This window comes from Mesoplodon densirostris, chromosome 1, assembly GCF_025265405.1.
Source record: "Mesoplodon densirostris isolate mMesDen1 chromosome 1, mMesDen1 primary haplotype, whole genome shotgun sequence".
In the NCBI taxonomy this organism is placed as follows: Eukaryota; Metazoa; Chordata; class Mammalia; order Artiodactyla; family Ziphiidae; genus Mesoplodon; species Mesoplodon densirostris.
Window position 1 is genome coordinate 1,117,966 of NC_082661.1, and position 20,607 is coordinate 1,138,572.

The window sequence follows — 20,607 nt, forward strand, 5'->3', positions numbered from 1 at the left end:
CCCAGCAGGGGCCCCATCCCCGACGGTCTGAGGTGAGCGCTTTGCAGGGAAGGCTCTGATTTCCTGTGTGCGGCCCCCAGACGGTCGCTTACATCCCAGCCCCGACAGAGGGGAGGATGTGCAGGGCTGGTGCTCCCACCTGGCCAGGGTGTCCCGGGAGGCTTCAGGGGAAGGTGCTCAGGTGGGGTCAGGACGATCTCCCAGCCTGCGGTCTGGGGGCCCCACTTGGAGAAGAAGGGGGTAAAAGCAGCGATTAGTCCAAGCAGTGCTGCAGGTGGTACAGCCCGAAGCCCCAGGGTGTGGGAGCTTGCGGGGGCCTGGAACTTGGGTGGATGAGGGGCCCCGCGAGGCCTGGGCACAGGTCAGTTTCTGCACACACAGCCATGCATGCATGTGTGTGTAAATGTGCAAACAAGTGCATGCGTGCACACACGCACACACCTTCCCAGTCAGGCGGCATGTGGCGCCCCTACCCTGGCACCTCGGGCACCCGATTGCTCATGGATCCCTGGAGCCCCCCCTCGCCCCCCAAAAAGCAGAAAACAACAAGTGTTGGTGAGGGTGTGGAGGAAGCGTCATGGTCCCTCAAAACCCTGAATTACCATGTGATGCAGCAGCTCCTCTCCTGGGTCTTCATCCAAAGGAGCTGAAGGCAGGTCTTAAAGAGACATCCGCACCCTCACGGTCACAGCAGCTAACGCGTGGAAGCAACTCGGTGCCCAGCACGGATGGGGGATAAACAAACCGCGGACCCTCCATGCCGTGGAATATCGTTCAGCCTTGAAAAGGAAGCAAATTCTGACGCGCTGGACGCGGATGAGCCTGCGGGACCCTGTGCTCAGTGAAATAAGCCAGACACAAAAGGACGGGTACCGTGGGCTTCCACTCACATGAGGTCCCCACAGCTGTCAAATCCACAGAGACGGAAAGTAGGTGGCGGGTGCCAGGCTCGGGGCCTGCGCCCCCTCTTCCTGGCTCTGCTGCTTGGTGGCGCCCAGGGACCGCGGTGCCCCCTTGCTTCAGTCTCTGGCCGTCAGGTTCCACCGCTTCTTCAGAGGCCCCTCTGTCCTTCCTCTCTGGGGAAGGCGGCAGTGGCTTGGCAGGTCTGTGGTCGGGAGCCCAGAGGCTGCAGACAGGCAGACGGCAGGATGGGTGGACAGATGGGACTTCTGCCAGCAGCCCCTGTGCTGAGCCGAGCGTCTCCTACCAAGGGTTGGCCTCGACTTCTGAGCAGGGCCCCTTCCCTGTATCCCTGCACATCCGGACCCTCTCCTTATTCCCTCCAGGAGCCAGGCTCCCGGGGTGTGGCCCGGGGCCCCTCTGTGCGCAGCTGGTGCTGCCCTGGGACACAGGGCCTGCTGACCACGTGCTCCCGGCCGGGCCCCGCTCTCGGGGGTTGGGGGCTGGGCTGCTGCTGACACAGGCCCCCAGGGAGCTGCTTGTTCCCAGAGGGGGTGCCCTGCTCTGTCCCTCTCCTGGTGGTCTGCGCCCAGGGCCTGATTCTCTCCCTGGTGGATCCGTTGCTGTGCTCCCAGTATTGGCCCCCAGCACCCGGGAGGCACACCCCCCAAATTCGGGGCTCACGTGTGCTGGAGCCTTGCAGCAGTGCTGAGGAGGGAGGGGCGCCCAGAGAGTGGGGTGGGCTCGTGTCCGGATAGGGGGTCAGCGTGCCTGGCATGGGCAAACCCGCCTCGGGGTTCGGGGGTCGGCTGCTCCCGGGGCTGTTTCTCCCCCATCCCTGCCCCCACCCGACACCTGAGCCGGGACGCCTCCTCCCAGCGCCCGGTCCTCGGTGCAGTCCTGTTTGTCTGCATGTCTGGACTGGGAGCCCCAGGGCAGGTTCCCTGGCTGGTGAGGGGGCCCCGTGGCCTTGGGGTCCTGGAGGTCTGTCCTGCTGGTGGTACTGGGGGTCCGGGGGTGAACACCCGGGGATGGTGGAGACAGCCAGCAGCAGGCCTTGGGCAGCAGCCTGGGGGGAGGCGTGGCTGCCCCCGCCCCAGCAGGTGGAGGGGCTGTCTGTCCCGGGCAACCTCCTTGCAGGTCCCGGTGGAGCTGGGCCCAGCCCGCCGGAGACGCTTTATTGATCTGGCTGTTGCCGTCGTCACTAATTTATGAAAGTTTCCGGTGCTGCCTGGGGATGTTGGTATCAAACGCTGGAACAGATCCAGACGATCTGAGACGGACGGAATCCAGGATAGACAGAGGGAGCACTAAGGGTGTTTCATGGGCCGAAGCTTTTTCTGGACGCAGCCGTGGGGGAGGTCTCCCACAGAACCCGCCCCCCCCAGTCCCCCCGGGCAGGGCCGGCACAGCATCTGCAGCCTGCTGGTCTCCGGCCCAGCCACGCCGGGCCCCCTGGGTTCCCAGCCGTCCCTGGGCACCAGAAGCCAGATTGTTCCAGAACCCAGGGCCCCCATCTCTTGGCCGCTGCTACATCCTGGCCGAGTCTGCTTCTCAGAAAGGACAGGGCGAGGGCGTTGCTCCCGCCCTCAGGCCGGGCGTTGTGCTGGGAAGGGGCCGCGGTGGTGGAAGGCACAGGGCTGCTCGGGCGCCCCCGACGGGCTGGGGGGGACACAGACGGGCAGGAGGCACGGGGCGGACCGTGAGCCTTTCGAGGGGCCTGCAGAGGCTTCCTGGAGAAGGGCCTGAAGGGAGCAGGGTGGCCCGGCCGGAGTGGGTGCAGGCGTGTCTCGGAGGGAGGGAAGGGCCGGCCCCTGCAGGGGGGCGGTGCCGAGAAGCTGCCCCACCCTCCCCTCCCCCACCGAGGGGGCGGAGCCAGGACGGATGCCAGGGCCACGGGAGGAGGGCTCAGGCACAGAGATCTGTCCCCTGTCCACGGGGTCGACTGCTTGTCCTGACTCGGGCAGGACAGTGGAGAGTGGCTGGGGGTGCCTGACGGGTCCCCCCACGCTAGTGGGCAGCGCACGTGATGCTCGGCCGTTGCCAGGTGCCCAGGAACGACCTTCAGTTTGCCCGTCCCACTTCTCTGGAGTCTAGAGGCCAGGCCAGAGCAAACGCTCTATTCCCCTCTCCCCGAGTTTCACCCTCCCGCCCGGGGTTCTCGAGACGTCCCCGGGGGCCAAGGACACCCCTGGTCGCAGGGTCCCACGCAGGGTCGAGCCGGCAGGTGGAGAACTCCATCCCTCTCTTCTGTGGTCCCTCACTGGGGTCTGCTGGACGCTTGAGGAACACCCACCCTCACCGCCTGGTTGCTCTGAGAAGTAAACACGATGATGACCCTGGGGCCTCCACAGAGGGCCCCCTCCTGGCCCGCTGCTCTCGGCCTGTTGGGTCTCGGTCCCTGCAGACCTGCGGCCTTGGAGGACAAGTGGTGGTGAGCAGGTCAAGGCCTCCGCGTGCCTCTGAAGTGACCATCCGCTGACCGGCTCCCCTGTGTGTGCAGGTGTCCGTGTACACAGGAGGGCTGGCCGGGCGCCCCAGGAGGCAGGGTGGGCCTGTGCCGGGCTGTGCGGGCCGGGCGAGAGCTGCACTGTGGCCGTACGGCTCTGCAGGGACAAGGATGATTTTCTTGGAGGGTTTTTCAAGTCATAGGATGTATGACAAAATCCAATCAACTTCTGCATGCATTTCCACAATGTGTGTACTACAGCTTTGCACATAATCCCCACTTCTGGTGTGGGGCTCTCTCGAGGGTGAGGAAGCTCTGAGGGCAGGCTGGGTAGGGGCAGGCCTGGTCTGGGTTCTGGGTCCAGCCCGGGCCCGGGGCTGCCCTCTGGCCGTGGCTTCTCCGCACGCCGTCTCAGGCCCCGGGATGTTAGGACGTGGGGGTGAGGGGTCGGGAGCAGGGCTGCCCCTCCAGGCCTGTGGGGAGCGTCCACCCCGGGCTCCTGCATCCTCATCGGTGACCACAGCCATGACTCACGACTCCGCAGCCCGTCTGTTTTCACTCTCCAGGGCCCACCTTCTCTCTTGCCTTCCTCGTTGGGGGCAGCTTTCTGTCTGTTTTAAGAAAAGCCCTGGCTTATGAAAGGACTGCCTTCCGCACCTGGAGTCTGAGCAGGACCCAGTGCTTCCCCACGATGGCTTGTTGGGAGGGGCCCTCTGCCCCTGGGGGTGGGCGCCGACCCGAGTGCTGGACCCTGACGGTGGTCAGTGCCAGGGCGTCCCTCTCCTTGGATGGGAAAGAAGGCTGGGCCAGGCGCACACCAAGGGCAGATAGTTTTAGTTTTAGGGAAAAAGTGTTCAGACGTTACCTTGCCTTTTCTCTTGGGATCCTGTGGTCACTGCACAAGGGCCAGCATTGGGCTTTCTCTGCTGCTTCGCGCAGGTGCTCAGGGAGCAGCGGCCCCCTCTTCTCCCTCCACCCCCTTTGCCCGTGAGCCTGTGGCCCGTCCCCTCCCAGCCACTGGCAGGACCGATGGTGCAGCTGCCTGTGTCAGTGCCAGGGCTCCTGTGTCTGGACAGCAAAGGGACAATGAGCCGTGAGCCAGGGACGATTTGTTAGTCCCCCTGGAAACAGAGCCATCAGACTGTTGACCGTGCTTCTGGAAAAGAGGTCCTTGACTTTTCCCTGGGGGTGGTGGTCTCCTGGGGAAGCCCTGAGGTTGGATGAGAAACATCCAATCTGGGAACACGGCTGAAGACTCCTTGGGGGGACAGAGCTCTGTCTGGGCTCCTGGGTTTAGCACTGAGGCAGGTGTCGAGGAAAGCGGCTCGTGACCACTGGGCTCAGGCCCGTGACCCTGACCCAAGCCAGGGCCTGCCGAGAGGACCTGGGGCGGCTCCCCCAAGGCCGTGGGCAGGGCAGGGGGCTGGTGTTGGCGCCTCAACCCTTGTGAAATAGAATGAAAACCTCCCTCCACTCATGCTGTCGGCTGGGTCAAGATGACCTATTTTCATAGCAACGGCTGTGCTTCCGATGGCCAACTCTGCAAATAAAAGCCTTCCTTGAAGAATAAATATTCTCAAAACCCTTGTTTTAAAATATTTATCCGCCCCAAGAGGAGTCTGTGCCGGTGCCCGTGGGGCGGGGCCCTGTGGTCTCCTTGTGGACCCCATGCAAACAAGTTTCCTTTGTGCAGGACTTAGCCTCCCGGCAGAGGCGTGTCGGGGTCAGAATTACCTTTTCCTTTTCCCTGCGTTATGACCCGTGGGCTGTCGGACACAGGGGAGGGTGTCCCACATCAGCGTCAATCGTGTTGGGGACCTGGTGGACCGTTACTCGGTCCCCGGGGCCCCTGCCCCTCCCCGAGTCGCTGACAGTGGGGGTTGGGCTTTCCTGGCAGTGGCTCTGACCCCCATGCAGTGGCCGGGGAGCTGGGAGGAAAGTGGACGAGCACAGTGTCCCCCGACCCCTCTCTGCCCTGGGACCCCTGCCCCCGTGCACACGCACACATCTCCCTGCGTTCCTCGGGGCTCCGGCAGCCCAGCGCCCTCCTCTCATTGGTGAGATGCGCCCGGACTCAGTGTTGGGGGAACTTGACACACTTCATCAGTGACCCCCGCAGACGTCTGGGGGACGGTGGTGTTTGCAGTGTCACTCCCACTACATCCTCCTAATTACGGTATCGCTGTCGGCAAACCTGGCCACCACTGTTTTGACAGATCTTGGTCAGTGGGTTTCCTTTGTTCCCGCCTCCTTCGAAGGCCCGGACAAGAGCCGGAGGCGGGGCTGAAAGCATCGGCACTGGGCCGGGGTGGGGGTGGGGCATTCGTGGGAGGTGCTGGTCCTCCCCGGAGTGCACCCAGAGCGCCGTGTGTGGCCAGAAGCAGGCGTGGGGTGGAGGAAGGGACCCAGAGCAGCAGGGGGTCTTGGGTTCTGCTCGGAGGGCTGTGGGGCGGGGTTTCAGGATGGGGGGTGAGCGGCTGTGTGCAGTGGGCACCGCCAGGCGCTCCCTGCCCCAGCAGGTGGGTGGGGGTAGGCTGGGCGTGGGCATCAGGGTGGAGCAGCGGTCCTTGGGTCCCCTGAGCAGCCCCCAGTCACTGGAGGGCAGAGGGACCCTGGTTAGCCAGGTGGGCTTGAGGCTCACCTGGAGGGGTCCAGGCTGGCCACGCCTCCGGGCAGGGTCACTGGCGCTGGGGCCGCCACCCTCTGGCATGTTCCTTGCTCGTGGCTTCTGGTCTGATGCCATGTGCACCCTGCCCAGCCCTGGGCCTGCCCGGGGACCCGGCCTCACTGCTCTCGAGATGCCTGGCAGCCACGCCTTGGGTCCTGTCCCACCCGCGTCTTCCCCGAGCGGCTTCCCTGACCGCCCGCTGCACTGTCTGCCGTCTTGCGGCCGCCCTGCCAGTGTCTTAGGAAGTGGGGATACTTGTGTCAAAAACACAGGGCCGGCACCGTGGGCCGCCCAGCGCAGACCGCAGGCCGGGCTCCCCCCGCGGCCTGGCTCGGTGCCCTTAGCCTCCCGACGTCTCTTGGAAGGAGAGGAGCCATCCATTCAGCCCCCGTTTAAGCTCCTCTACAGGGAGGGACGTGGGTTTCCTTGCGCTTCTGACGTCTTAATGCAGCTGCGTTCCCATCTTTCCTGTTCTGAAAAAGTGAAAGTCTGGCGTTTGTGCTTTTCTCTAAAAATGGTGATTTTCTTGTTGAGCACCCTGCTAACTCACGGGCCTGGGGTGCCCGTGCTCGGGGCTCTTCTGGGGCCATGTGTGTGGTGGGGGGCAGGGAGCACAGCAAGCTGCCCCACAAGGAAGGCGTAACTTCTGCGCCCGGGCCCGCTGGGCTGGACCTCCTGCCCCCAAGGCGCTGGGGTCCGCCATGCACAGCAGGTCGGCCCCCGCAGGCCCTCTGGTGGTTCCTGGGCTGGGCCTGGGACACGGCCCTCATCCTCAGCTCTGTGTGGGAGCAGCCGAGGCTGCGCTGACCTCGGGCATGTGGGCGTGCGGGCCTCCGGTGCTTCTGACAAGGGAGGAAGGAGCCCAGGGGCCCCCAGGCGGCAACAGGCGGGGCCTTGGAGGAGACTGGGCGGGGGTGGGGGCGGTCCCTGGGCCCCGAGCCACCCAGCAGAGCCTGTCTCCCCGCTGCACGGCAGCCACAGCCCCGTGCTCCCGATGCCCCATCCTCTCCCCGCTGCCCACGAGGGCCTTCTCAGACCCCGAGGTCACATGGGTGCCAGTGGCAGGGGCCAGTCCCCGGTTGGCGCAGGGACACCGTCCCTACAAGGGCTGGGGCTGCCCCGCCATCCACCTCTCTGGCTGTGGGAGCTGGTACTGGGGTTGCCTGGTCAGCCCGGCTGTGCTAGTGCGGGGTGACAAGTACACGGCTTAGAGGCACCCCTGCGGTGTCCGCCAGCACGGGGCCCTGCCACTGCTCGCACGGGGCAGTGTCCTACTGCTGTGCCGGTCCCGGCGCCTTTGTCACCTCTGGGTGCCAGGCTCCATCCCCAGACGGGAGGGGTGAGCCCCACTGGCGGGCGAAGATGCGCAGCTCTGGAGGAGGTGCTGTGCTGGGGTCTCGTGCTGGGCCCCCTCCTCCCTCACTTTCGCCCCACCCCACCCCACACGCACACGCACATGTGCGCACACACACATACATGCACATGCACACACACACATGCACATGCACGCACACACACGCGCACCTAGGCACCGCTGGAGCCCGGCTGTCCTGTACCGTCTGGCGGAGACGTCGGCAGTGGGTGCTGCGGGCAGCAGGGCGTCTGGGGTTCCTCTGACGGCCTGAGCAGCCCCAGCGCGCGGGGCAGTCGCGGAGTGTATTTAGGTTTTCCCTGGGGAACGAGGCTGCACTGTAACAAGATGCCGGAAGGGACGAGGCTCTCTGACTGTGTTGGATGCAGCGGGGAGAACAGAACCGCGTGGACAGAGGCCATGGCGCCTGAGTGTCGGAGCGGCTTTGGGAGGCAGCCTCTGAGCTGGGTGGGCGCTGGGGACAGGGAGGCGGGAGCAGTCTGGGGCGGCCTCTTCACGGACCGTGCCCCCCAGGTCTGTGCCCCATGGACCCGTGTGTCTCGGGCCTCCCACACCTGGTCACCACCCCAGACAGCTGGTGGGTCACAGACCTGGGGGCACATGGACCTGGGGGCACAGACCTGGGCGAGACCTGGCGGGTAGAGACCTGGGGAGCATTGACCTGGGGGGTAGAGACCTGGGGGCACAGACCTGGGGGGCTCAGACCTGGGGGGTAGAGACCTGGGGGCCCAGACCTGGGGGGCCCAGACATGGGGGGCAGAGACCTAGGGGGTAGAGACCTGGGGGGCACAGACTGGGGGCATAGACCTAGGGGCACAGACCTGGGGGTGCACAAACCTTGTGGGGCACAGACCTGGGGGGCACAGACCTGGGAGCCCAGACCTGCGGGAGACCTGGGGGCACATGGACCTGGGGGCACAGACCTGGGGGAGACCTGGGGGCACAGACCTGGGGGGTAGAGACCTGGGGGGCACAGACCGGGGGCACAGACCTGGGGGGCACAGACCAGGGGGCCCAGACCTTGAGGGGCACAGACCTGGGGGGTAGAGACCTGGGGGCACAGACCTAGGGAGTAGAGACCAGGGGGGCACAGACCTGGGGGATAGAGACCTGGGGGGCATAGACCTGGGGGCACAGACCTGGGGGCGCACAGACCTGCGGGCACACAGGCCAGGCTGGCCCGGGCCTGGGTAGAGACCCGATCCCCCGAGCAGTATGAGGGGAAACCTGCGTGGACGTCGTGAACCCCCGTGGCGTGTGTGCAGAGAGAGCGTCAAGTTGGGAGCAGAGGTGGGGGCCCCGGAACGCTGTCCACGCCCCTCCCCTCCGCCGGGCTTCACACTGACAGGCTGGTGCAGGGCGGCGGGAGCGTCCTCCAGCAGGGCTGTGACAGTCAGAAGAGCTGCAGTTTCCCCGGGGTGGGGCTTGCTGTCTGATTCTGTGAAGAAAGTCGGTAGAAATAAGGCGTCGAGTGGTTTCGCTCAGGCTGTGGCCGGCCCCATTATCCACCCCGGGGCCCTTGCAGGCTCCCCTCAAGCTGGTCCAGAGGTGCTCACAGGGCACAGCCCCCCCGAGACTCAGAGGGCGGGCCACTTATTTATGGGTCTTTGCGGGTTGGGGGCCGCTTTCCCTGGGGGGCTGCGGGGTGCCTGGGGCTGAGCTGAGCTGCCCTGTCTGATCGTGTCCCGTCTGTGGGCGGTGCGGCCTGGCCTCACCCCACAGTGAGCCCGGCAAGAGAGGCTGCCCGGCCCCCAGGAGCCCCCCTCTGCCTCGGCTGAGGCCTGCCCTGCAGCACCAGGCCCTGGGGGAGGTGGGCCGCCGAAGGGCTGCAGGGGCGCCCTGCGGTGTGGGAGGCTCCCCGCAGCGGAGGGGCACTGGGGGGCTGCCCCAGCGGGGGGCTTGTGGCAGGCACAGCGCCTTTCTACCACCTTACCTGGATCCCTCTGTTCTCTCCACAGTGAACCTGGACCACTTCCAGATTCTCCGTGCCATTGGGAAGGGAAGCTTCGGCAAGGTAAGGCCCGCCGGCTGGGGGCCAGGGCTGGACAGCGGTGGGGGCGAGGCCAGCCCCGGCTGGGTCTGTGGGTGGAGGGTGTGGGTGTGTCTCCTGCCGAGCCGGCCGGTGATGCTGGGGCCGCGGGGTGGACTGTCGGCCGAGCTCACCGCTGCTAGGGTTTCTCAGCCCAGGTCTTTGGGGGTCTTGTAGCTCAGCCAGGAGCTGAGGGTGCAGATGGCGCGGCCCCTGGGCTCTTCCAGGCCTGAGACCCTGACACCCTCACTCTCCATACCAAGGCCCATGGTGCAGCAGAACAGCTTTCCTTAGGGACAGAGCCGGCTCGAGGTCTGAGAGGGAAGCGTTTTACATAGAAGCCGCTCCTGGTGTAGCTGATGCCCGGTGTCTGGAGCCACAGTGACGCTCGGACACCACGGCTACAGCTGGAGCCCAGAGGCCAGGCTTCACCTGTGCCTGTTCCTCCAGGTCAGGCAGGGGCAGGACGCAGTGTGGGCAGTCACACTGCACTTCTCCAGAGAGACCCCCGGAGCCCATTCTCCACTTTGCTTTGGTTTCTCTTGGCCAGATCTGGCTTCCTGATTGTCGCCTTGTTCTGCCTAGAGATGGGGGGTAATTACAACTCAAAGAGGCTTACGGAGCGCTCTGCAAAGGTTAAAATCAGCTCCCGGGACTCTGCCTTGCCAGGCCTGTTGTAGTGAATCACTTCTGAATGGACAGTTTCTTTTCAGCTCAGAGGCCTTGGCAGATGAGGCCTTTGCGCCCCTACGCCCCACACAGCTGTCTGGACGCCGTCTGTGTAAGCCCTGTAAGCCTTTTAAAGGGATTGCTGTGCTGCCAGCGCACACTACCAGAACTTGAATGCTGCTAATTATCTCCATCTCACGGTATCACTGTGACTACTGCCTTAGGTTACCAGGCCTGGGGTAATTATAGCCAAAGCAAATTAGCCCCTTTGCACGAATCCATTGAAATGCCGTATGCATTAGGGAGAGAGCATTTTTAACGTCTCTCGGAGTCAGGAGATGACTGATGGACCTGGGCCTTTTGTTGATTGTGCAAAGATGGTCGATCCAAAGATGAGGTCCTTGGTTGATGAGCTTGTCAGACGTCGGTGGCGCCTGAGACAGTCTCCGCCAGCACCGGCGTGTGGGAGGCGAGGGGGGCAGGCAGGGTGGGGCTTAGGGGAAGGTGCCCCCCAACCCCGGGGGGAGGACACCAGCCGAGACTGGGTTTGGGAGGGATGGCTTATACAGGGAGACATGGGTGTCATCCAGATGACTGGAAAATGGGCCGGGGAGGGAAGCTGGGGCCCCTTGGGGCGAAGACTGACTGGGGTGGGCGGCGCATTGCCCTGTCCCCACCCGCATCGCCCCCGAGGCTGGGCCCCCTGCACCCCTGCGAGGGGCTCGTCCTCCCCTCAGGTGCACAGCTGGGCAGCCCGCCTGCCCCGCAGTGTCTGCAGACCCCCGGATTCTGACTCCTTCAACCGTTCTTGGCTCTGAAAATCCAGCTGGCCCAGGAATGGGACTCTTCAGAGTGGGGTGACAGGAGGAAGTGTGGGGTACTGCCAGGGTTTTATCTTCAGACGCAGGTTACGGTGTAATTGGAGGGCTGCTTCCTCCTCCCTAGTTAGGCCTTCAGGGGTCTCTGGGCCGCGGTTGCCGGTGCCGGTGCCGGTTACGTGTCTGGAATGTGGGCTCTGGTCCTTCCGCTGCCCTCGGTGGCTGGGCGGTGACCCCATGAGGAGAGGGATTGAGGATTTGGAGCCGGCTCCAGTGTGCACGGCGGGGCCGCGTGCACACCTGTTTACACGTGGCCTTATTTCAGAGGGTGTGCGCTGGCTCACCCATGCCCGGATGCCCAGTGAAGACTGGCTATAGGAACTGCTGGGGAACACCTCTCGGCCAAGTGGGTGTGAATTTCAGCGGCCCACCGACGCCCACCCCCTGCACCCCCATGCACGGAGGCACAGTGGTCGGTGTGTGTGACGTGACCCGTCTGCCCCCAGCAAGGTAGCCATTTACCTCGTGGCTGCTCCACCCTTCAGGGCAGTAGCTCCTGGAGATGGATTATCCAGATTTGCTGTATGTGGTCCTTGGATACAAGACTGGATATTGTGTTTCGTTTTGTTTCCAGTTTTTTATGGTGGTAAATTATACAGCACATGGAAGGTACCATCTGAACCATGTTTAACCGCACAGCCCAGTGGCATTAAGTACATCCCCACTGTCGTGCAGCCGTCACCCCCCCTCTCCAACCTGTGAACTGAAATCCTGCACCCAGCTAACAACCCCCAGCCTCTCCCAAGTTCCCAGTTCTTGGAGAAATCATATCCCAGGGTAGAGAGCTTTGTTCTTCAAGGCAGAGCAGAAGCTGGTGGTGGTCTGGCCCAGCAGCCATGAGTGGGGAGAACACAGCCCCCACTAGCCTGGGGGGTGGACTGGGCTCTGTCCGTGGGCCTTCTGGGACGTCATGGCCACCTGACCCCGCGAGGAGGCTGGGACCGTCCTCAGAGCAGAGAGGTCGGGCCGGAGTGATGCTGCTGACAGGACACTTCCTGCCCGCCCCTGTGCCCGTGCCCACGCGGTGCTGGCAGCTGGGAGGCTTCCCACGGCCGTGTCTGTGCAGATGTGAGCCCCCAGCGGCGGGCCTCCTTGGGGGAGGGGCAGGTCAGCACCACAGGTGTAGTGGGACTGTGGGCCTCCATGGTGATGCTCGTGGCAGCCCTCGGCCAGGCATTGTGTGTCGTACCCGGAATCTCAGACTGCAGGTGACACACGCTTAATTCAAGAGGGCTGAAAGGGGTGACAGATAAGAGCTAATGTCACCAGGGTGGGGAAGGCCCCCGAGGCAGCTGAGCTGGGCTGGGCTCCTGCCAGGGCTCATGGTCTCTGCCCACCCGGGCCCTCTCTCACCCGCTCAGCTCTGGATGACCTCCGAGCTCCACGGCCAGAGAGACGAGGGCTGCTGTCCTCCCGCCCTGGCCTGAGATGGCCCGGGGCAGCCCTCTGATTGGCTGGTATGACCACATGCTCCTGCCCTGCCCCACTCACTGTAGTCGGGGCGTGGGCTATAGGGATCCACAGCCATCGGTTACAAGCAGAAGGTGGGCAGGGGCCCTGGGGCGCTGCAGTTGGTCCCTGTGAGCTGGGCAGTCCCCACTTTGACCTCACTGCCCCTGCCTGCACAGAGCATTTGCTGGCGTAGCTGGGTCTTTTCCTAGCAGAATCAGTGGCTGGCGGGGGTCAAAAACAGGGTTCATTCACAGGGGTGCGTGGAGTGGGGAGCCCGGCGGGTGGGGCTTCGGGCTCAGACCTTTGCCTTTGGGGGCCCTTCCCAGCCAGCCTCTCCTCCTCCCCTTTCCCTTCCTCCCCACCTCCGACCCTGCTCCCTGCCCCCCTCTCTACTTCCCAGCCTGGCCTGGCCTGCTTCCCTCCCTGCCCCAGGCCCGAGGCTGCCCTGGGGAACCTCAGACCAGCCCCTGGGTCTGTGTTGGGGGCACCAGCCCCGTAGACCAAGCTGTAGGCCCCAGACCACCACCTCTGCCACCTCCAGTGCACAGCCCGCCTACCCGCTGGGGCTGGCCTGTGGGGTCCTGCCTGCCTCTGCCCCAGGTTCCGGGTCTGGCTCGTTAAGAACCAAACTCCCAGAGGCCTGTTCCTCTGGAATTGCTCATGGCTTAGTCTCTGCTCAGTTCATGAACACCAGGGCGGTTCCAGCCACAGGACTGAAGGGTCTCGTGGTTGGTGGCGGGGGGCCCTCATGAGCATCCTGTGCTGGGGCGTCTCCTGCCCCACCCCAAGGCAGGCCCTCCTTGGTGCCCTAGAAACCTCCTTGACAGGAGCCCGCCCTCGGGGGGAGGCAGGGCTGTCCTGCGTCGTTACATCCACAAAGGCCGCCCTCAAATGTCTTTCTGCCACACACGCGCCTGCCGCCGCCTTCCAGCTGTGGGTCCACCGGGGTTGAGGCCCCACCCCACCCCGCTCACAGCCCCTGCGCCCCTTCAGTCCTTGGCTCTGAGAAGCCCCCAGCCCTGGGCCCTGGGCTGACGTGGACACAGCTCTCACGAAGCTCGGCGGCCCCTCGGCGCGCAGTGAGTGCCCCGCGGGGCCTGGAGCAGAGTCCTGAGCTTCCCCGGGGCCGCGTGGGGACTGTGCACGGGCAACGGGCCCCCCTGGGGACTGTGCACGGGCAACGGGCCCCCCTGGGAGGAGGGCCGGGCCACCTCCCCGCCCTTGACTCCTCCAGCTGTGTCCTCACCTCCTGCCCTGGGGCCCAACCTGTGAGCTGTGGCACCCTTGCCTTGCCCTTTCCTGGGGCCACACTGGGGTGTGCCTCCCCCTCCTGGGCACTCATCTCCTCGGCTGCAGCCCAGGTGAGCCTGACGTGTGGCTGCCCTCTGGGCCCCTCTGCTGGGGCTGCCCTGCCCTCCACGTGCATGGCCCCGGGTCCCTGGCGCCCGGGACTTATGGGGCCCCTGCTGGGGAGGGGGCCTGGGGAGCAAGCCTCTGCCTCCTTGTCTGGGGCTGGCAAAGGAACTGGAAGGTCCCAGGCAGTCCTTCAGGCTCCCCCGGCCTCCAGCTGCCCAGCCCGGGGCCTGTACTCAGCGGCTCCTGGGAATCAGGGTGCTTTTCAGGTGTGATGGGCATGAGCTCCCCGCCTCAGCTGGGGTCTCCCTAAGCTCTGTCCAGCTGGACGATGTGGCTGCAGTTTATTCCAAAGCAGATCGTTTCAGTGGAATAATTAAGACTTGGAGAAAATCGGCCTATTTTTTTGTGGGTGTTGGCGATGGCCTAACCCTCAAACGCCACCACCCACCCACCCCACCCCCGTGTGTGTGTGTGTGTGTGTGTGTGTGCGCGTGTGCACGCACATGCGCGCACGCAGTGGGGCCTCCCCGCCAGCACTGCCAGCCAGGTTTGATTTGCATCCAGGAAATTGGATTCCAGCTCCATGCTGCACTGTCACAGGATTACTGCAGGACCTGTCGATGGGCGTTTGCTCCAAGCCCCCGACGCTCCTGATCAGTGGTGTTTGCAGTCCAGTGCAGGGTCGCAGCCCCCAGGGCCCCTCTGGGACAAGCTCTGTTGAGGGGGCTTGCACGTGTGCACAGGGTGGCGGCAACTTCCAGGATCACGCTGACCCCTGGGGCTGGGCCCTGGTCTGCTGTGTAAGTGGGCAGTGTCACTTGGCCCTTCTCTGGCCACACCGCTCCTCCCGAAAGCCTGGACTCTCCCTAGGGCTCTGGTTACCTGAGGACACGCAAGGTGTGTTTCTACTTTTAGAGGGAAGGCCTGTGGCTTCCCCACCTTTTTCCCGGCGGTGGGGCGGTGGGCTAGAGGTAAGAATCGAATGTCCCGTCTCTCCAGATGGAACTTGCCTGATGACACCTGTGCCTCATGGCTGCCCGCCCCCCCCCCTCCGCCTCCCTCCTTCCTTTCCTGCCCGCCTGGCCTCCCTCCTCCTCTGGCCCCCAGGCCCCGTGCGTCCTCCCTGAGTTCTCGGGAGCCCATCGCGTCTGACGAGAACTCCGCTCCACCCGGAGCTTTGTCTCACGCTGGCCTTTGTTTACAACGATCGTTACTACTTTTACACTCAGAACAAAGAAAATATTCTGCTTTGGAAAAGAACTTCACTCTCTCTGGAATTCAACATTTTTCAGTTGGCAAGCTCAGCTGCTCTGTCCATCCGTCCGTCTGTCTGTCCTCAGGGGGAACCGCTGCCTGTCCTTGGCTCTGTGCGGCCTCTGCCCTGACTCAGGGACTCCGTTTTGTTCTAACCCCCAGAAGCCTTCAGAGCGTAACAGCTGCCCAGCTCATATGATCCTCCAAAACGTCAGCTGCCTCGTGTATTTATTTTTCCAATTGAGCTTTCAAATAATTTCGTCAAGATCAAAAAATAAACTCATTGAAATTTGAGTAGGAATTGCATTTTAAGATTAAATGGGAGGAAAGTTGTTATCTTACCCCCCTGGGGATCCTTCACATTTTGTCGTGTTGAGTATATATTGTTCTTATAGTTGTTTTATGTTCAGCTGTTATGTATTACCTTTTATGTTACTGTGAATATGTTTTATTTTCCAACTTTATTTCCAGTTTATTGGAAACGGTGGCTTCTGTCCCCCGGCCCGCTGCACACTCCCCTCCACCCCCATTGCCCTCTGCCTGCCCTCAGCTGCTGAGGGCAGGGGCGGTGCTGGGTGCGGGATGTGGGTGGCCCCAGGTGTGGGCGGAGGGTGGTGGCCTGGCTTTGCCAGCTTGTGGATGATCCCTGCCAGGGAAAGTGAGGCCCCCTCCTGCCTTAACCAGGGGCGTTTGGGGCTAAATGTGCTCCCATGATGCTGTCTGTGGGGCAGAGGTGGGTCTCCACTCTCGACTGGGGTCTGAAGAGCCCCCTAACAGTGGGCAGCCGGCCAGACCAGGCAGCATCAGGAAGTGAGTGTCGAGGCATCTGACGGGCACAGCCCTGCAGGAGGAAAGGCTGGCTCCTGGGAGCGGGGGCGGGGCATCCCTTGCCGAGTCCCAGAGGCCCTGGCCCTGGATGCGGAGCTCTGCACAGTGGGCGGGACTTGGCATATGAGCAGGGGCGTCCAGGGCTCCATCCTGCATTCCAGCCCCTCTGGCTCCCGGGGCCTTTTCTTGACTCTGGGTGGGGTCCTGCCCTCACTGGCCAGGTCTCTCATCCACTGCTCTGCATACCCCACACCCCACGGCACCCCTTTTTCCTCTCTCTGCATCTGCACAAAGGCTGGGCTGGAACTGACACAGGGGCTGCTTCTGGGGTGCCTGCCGCCGTCAATGTTGGGGTGGGAGGGCCCGGCCACCCTCTGCCCTCCCCCAGCCCAGGCCCATCAGGAGGCCGTGGGTTCCGAGTCAGGACACTCGCTGTGAAATAGGGCAGGGATGGGGGCTATTCTCCAGCTGTGAGGCCCAGGGACCCTTTTCTGGTCACCTGGGCCCAACCTGGGGGTGAGATGCTCATCCCTGGCCTTTTGCTCCTGCAGAAGGAGGGCTGGTTCGGTGATTATTTGGGGAGGGAAGGAAAGCACCAACCTCAGGGGATGAAGTGGCCGGAGCCCAGGCCTGTGGCTTTGTGTTTCTCCAGTTTGTGGGGAAAGAAGTAAGATGATCCCAGCCATCCGAGGAGTCTCCTACCCACCCTGACCCTCGGGTGGACCTGGGGAATGGGGTGGGTGGGAGAGCAAGAGAGTGGTTGCAGGGAGGACAAGTACCGTCCTGGGGGCCCTCGGCCTTGCCTCTTTTCCCGGACCCTGTTCTCAGGGCACCCCAGTGACGCCACCTTGCCCAGCCTCCCTCCGCTGCCATCTGAGTGAGAAGCCTTTGCTTGCGATTGCTATGGCAACACCTCAGCGGGTGGCAAATGATCAGCCCTCCTGAGCGCTGCTGTGACATCTTGCTGAGTTAACCCAGGAGAAGCTGCCTGGAGTTCCGTGCATCCCTTATGGCGGAAACGCCGTGAGGAAAGGGCAGCTGTGGCCGAGAGCGTGGAGGCATCGGGTTCTGGGATTCGAACCTGGCTGTCCACAGCCACCACTGGGGCTGCTGGAGACAGCTTTGCCTGCAGCCCATCCTCAGCCCCGTGATCTCTGGTATTTACACTGGTGGCGAGTGCTGCGCTCTGGCCCTTGCCTTCACCGTCCGGCTCCCTGTCCAGGCTCGAAGCCCCTTCTCCTGAGATGTCCAGGCACCAATCTGGACTCTGGATTTCAGAAACCTGTGCCTGCATGCTGTGCCCCGGACGTTCGGCCCAGGCTCCGTGTTCCCATCACACCCTCAACTGCGACCACACGGGTGGCCTCGGGGGGCCGTGAGCAGCATCGTTGAAGGCAAGCAGGCCTGCCGCCCGCCCCCTCTGCCCGCCACTGCCCACGCAGGGCAGGGCCAGTCCATGGCTACAGCCCAAGCAGATGTCATGGATTTGTCCCCATTGTCAGAGAGCCCCGCCCCCAGACCTTCGAGCAATGGTGTTTCTTGACTCCATTAGTTGGGACATACGTTGGCTTGATATTAACTTTTTAAAAAAATTAGAGTAAAAGTCACATAACAAAATTTACCACCTTTACCACTTTTAAGCATACAATTCAGTGGCATTAGGTACATTCACACTGGTGTACAACCATCATCATCTCGGGAACTTTCTCATCGCCCCAAACAGAAACTCTGTCCCATTAAACACTAACTCCCTACCCGCTCCCTGAGCCCCTGGTAACCTCAAGTCTACTTTTCTATCTCTGTGAATCCGGCTAATCTATGTATCGTATATAAGTGGAATCCCACGTTGTCACTGGCTTAACTCATTTAGCCTGATGTCCTCCAGGTCCATCCATGTTGTAGCCTGTGTCAGAATCTCCTTCCTTTAGAGGCCGAATAGCATTCTGTTACGTGGATGGACACATTTTGCTTCCCTGCTCATCCATGGATGGACACTTGGATTCTTTCCACCTTTAGGTGAGTGTGAATCAGGCTGCTGTGAACCCAGGTGTAGAAACACCTGTTTGGGTCCCTGCTTTCAATTCTCCTGGGTGCATGCCCAGTGGTGGAATTGCTTGATCATATGGTGCCTTTGATATTTTAATAGTAGAGCTTTAATTTCTGTTTAGATCTCTGTTTATTGGTCTATTCAGGATTTCAACTTCTTTTATGCTCAGTTTGGATAATTTTCTGTGTTGCTTGGTTTTGTTCAGGTTTCTGTTGTTTTCTCTAGCTGTGATTGTGAGACTGGGGTGGGGGTGATGCCCTCGGGTGGGATAGGGTCTTCTCCGCCGAGGCTCAGATGCAGGCACCGGGTCTGGAGAACGTTTCCTGGACTGAGCTGACAACCTGTCCCCGTGGGACCAAAGGCCCAGGTCAGCCTGCCTGAGACCCCAGGGGGCGGAGGCCTGGGTGCGCAATTAACGTTGTGTTTTTACTTAGCTGTCATTTTTTAGAGATTACCTTTTATGTTACAGTTAACGATTATGTAAGACACTTGCATGATGTCAGGTTAAAATCTAAGACAAAGTACAGCCTCGACGGCTGTTCCTTCTGTCCTGTTTCCACATTCCTCCTATGGATATCCCTTTCTTTTTTTTTTTAACATCTTTATTGGAGTCTAATTGCTTTACAATGGTGTGTTAGTTTCTGCTTTATAACAAAGTGCATCAGCTCTACGTATACATATGTCCCCCTCTCTCTTCCCTCTTGCGTCTCCCTCCCTCCCTGAATATCCCTTTTGAAAAAGCTTGGTTTATATTTCCGTTGGTTCCTTTCTACTATATTCACATGACCTGCTTCTTACATGCCCGGTAGCCTGCTGTCCACACGCTCTCTACACTTTGCTTTTGACTTGACGGTGTTTCTGCAAGTCATGCTTTTCGTTCAGAGCCACCCCGATCCCTGCCCTTTGTAGCCGCACAACCCGCCACGGCGTGGGCATGCTGACGAGCTCCCACGGCGGCAGCAACACAAACGTGTCCCCTGACAGTTGTGGAGTCAGAAGTCTAAGACCGGTCAGCCCTGGGCTAGAGCCGCAGCGGGGCAGGGCGGGGCCCTCCTCCGGTTCGGGGGAGCACCCGTGTCCCGCCTCTTCCAGATCTTAGAGGCGCCCCGTTCCCGGGCTTGTGGCCCCGCCTTCCTGGGGGCTCTGCTCCTTTGTCACCTCTTCTCTGACCCCCCCGCCACCTCCTCTGGCCCTTCGGAGGGCCCGGTGGTTACTCTGGGTCCACCTGGATCATCCAGAGCAACCCCTGCATCTCAGCATCCTTCACATACCCCCATCGGCAGGGTCCCCTTAGCCATGAGGTGGCATGTTCGCAGGGGTTGGGACATGGGCATGTAGGGCCCATTGTCTTGTGACCACACGTGTTCCTGGTGAGTGTTAGGCTGCTTCCTAGCTTTGCGACCACAGGCGGGGCCGCGGGTATCATGCCTCACGCGTGACCCAGTGCGTCTTTGGTTGGTTCCTAGAAGTGGGCTGCGTGGGATGCAGGATGGATGCACGTGTAATGCTGCCGGACATGCCAGCCGTCCGTGGGGCTCACGCGCCCCTGGGCCCCTGCCCAGGGCTGCTGCCAGGGCTGGGCCTCCACCAGCCCGACAGGCGAGAAATGGCATCTCTCATTTCTTTTATGACAAGCAAGGTTGAGCCTCTTTTTAAAATGTTTGAAGACCATTTTCACATCCTTTGCCCCTTTTTCTTTTGGGCTGATGGTCTTTTTTATTTTTAAAGCCTCGTTATATATTAGTGATATTAACCTTTTATTTCTAAATGAGTTGCAAGTATTTTCCCAGTTTATTCTTTCTCTTTCCACTTTGTTTCTGTGGGTTTTTTCCACGTAAAACATTTTTACTTGTATGTAGTCGTGTTTGTCAGTCTTCTTCCTTGTTGCTTTCAGATTTGGGGCCACAGGGATGCGTCCCCCCTTCTAGCTATAGAGGACCCCATCCGGTTTCCTTCATCATGTCTGTGTTTCCTTAATCATGTTAAACCTATTATGCATTTGGAATTTATTCTGGCTTGTAAAGTGTCACGAATGGATCACATTACATCTTTATGTAGCTGTTTGGTTATCGCAATGCCATTTTTTCATAAAAAGTCTATTTTCTCCATAAATTTGAGACGCCGCCTTTGTTATGTACTAAGTATCCTTATGCAGGTGGGTCTATTTCTGGGTTTTCTCTCCTGCCCCTTGGCCTGCCTGCCTGTTCTGCTGTAGGACTGCACGTTATCACAGAAGGTGTATATAACATGCTCTAATACCTGATAGGGCTCACGTCCCTGCCTTGCTCTTCTTTTAAAGTTTTCTTCTTGGCTATTTTTTTTTTTTTTTTGCGGTACGCGGGCCTCTCACTGTTGTGGCCTCTCCCGTTGCGGAGCACAGGCTCTGGACGTGCAGGCTCAGCGGCCATGGCTCATGGGCCCAGCCGCTCCGCGGCATGTGGGATCTTCCCAGACCGGGACACGAACCCGTGTCCCCTGCATCGGCAGAAGGACTCGCAGCCACTGCGCCACCAGGGAAGCCCTCTTCTTGGCTATTTTTACTTGATTGTCTTTCCCTATGAATTATGTGACCAACTTGTCAGCTCCAGGAAAAAAAAAATCTGCCAAACGTGTAAACAGCGTTCAATTAAAATGAAAATTGCCCCGCCATTTGTCACCAACTATTCCAGGCCTTGGAGGCACCGCTGCGGCCAATGCCATGTCAC

General features: G+C 61.4%; 1 protein-coding gene across 2 annotated transcripts in view; it reads left to right on the forward strand.

The window, feature by feature from the left end:
* The window catches only part of STK32C (serine/threonine kinase 32C), an 83,076-nt gene that overhangs the window by 38,126 nt on the left and 24,343 nt on the right, over positions 1 to 20,607 (forward strand). The window contains exon 2 of one of the 2 annotated variants that reach the window (XM_060091844.1): positions 9,348 to 9,403. In XM_060091844.1, coding sequence (XP_059947827.1) covers positions 9,348 to 9,403 — 56 coding nt within the window. Of the gene's footprint in view, positions 1 to 9,347; positions 9,404 to 20,607 lie in introns of those variants that run through there. The other variant, XM_060091908.1, reaches the window with a different exon arrangement.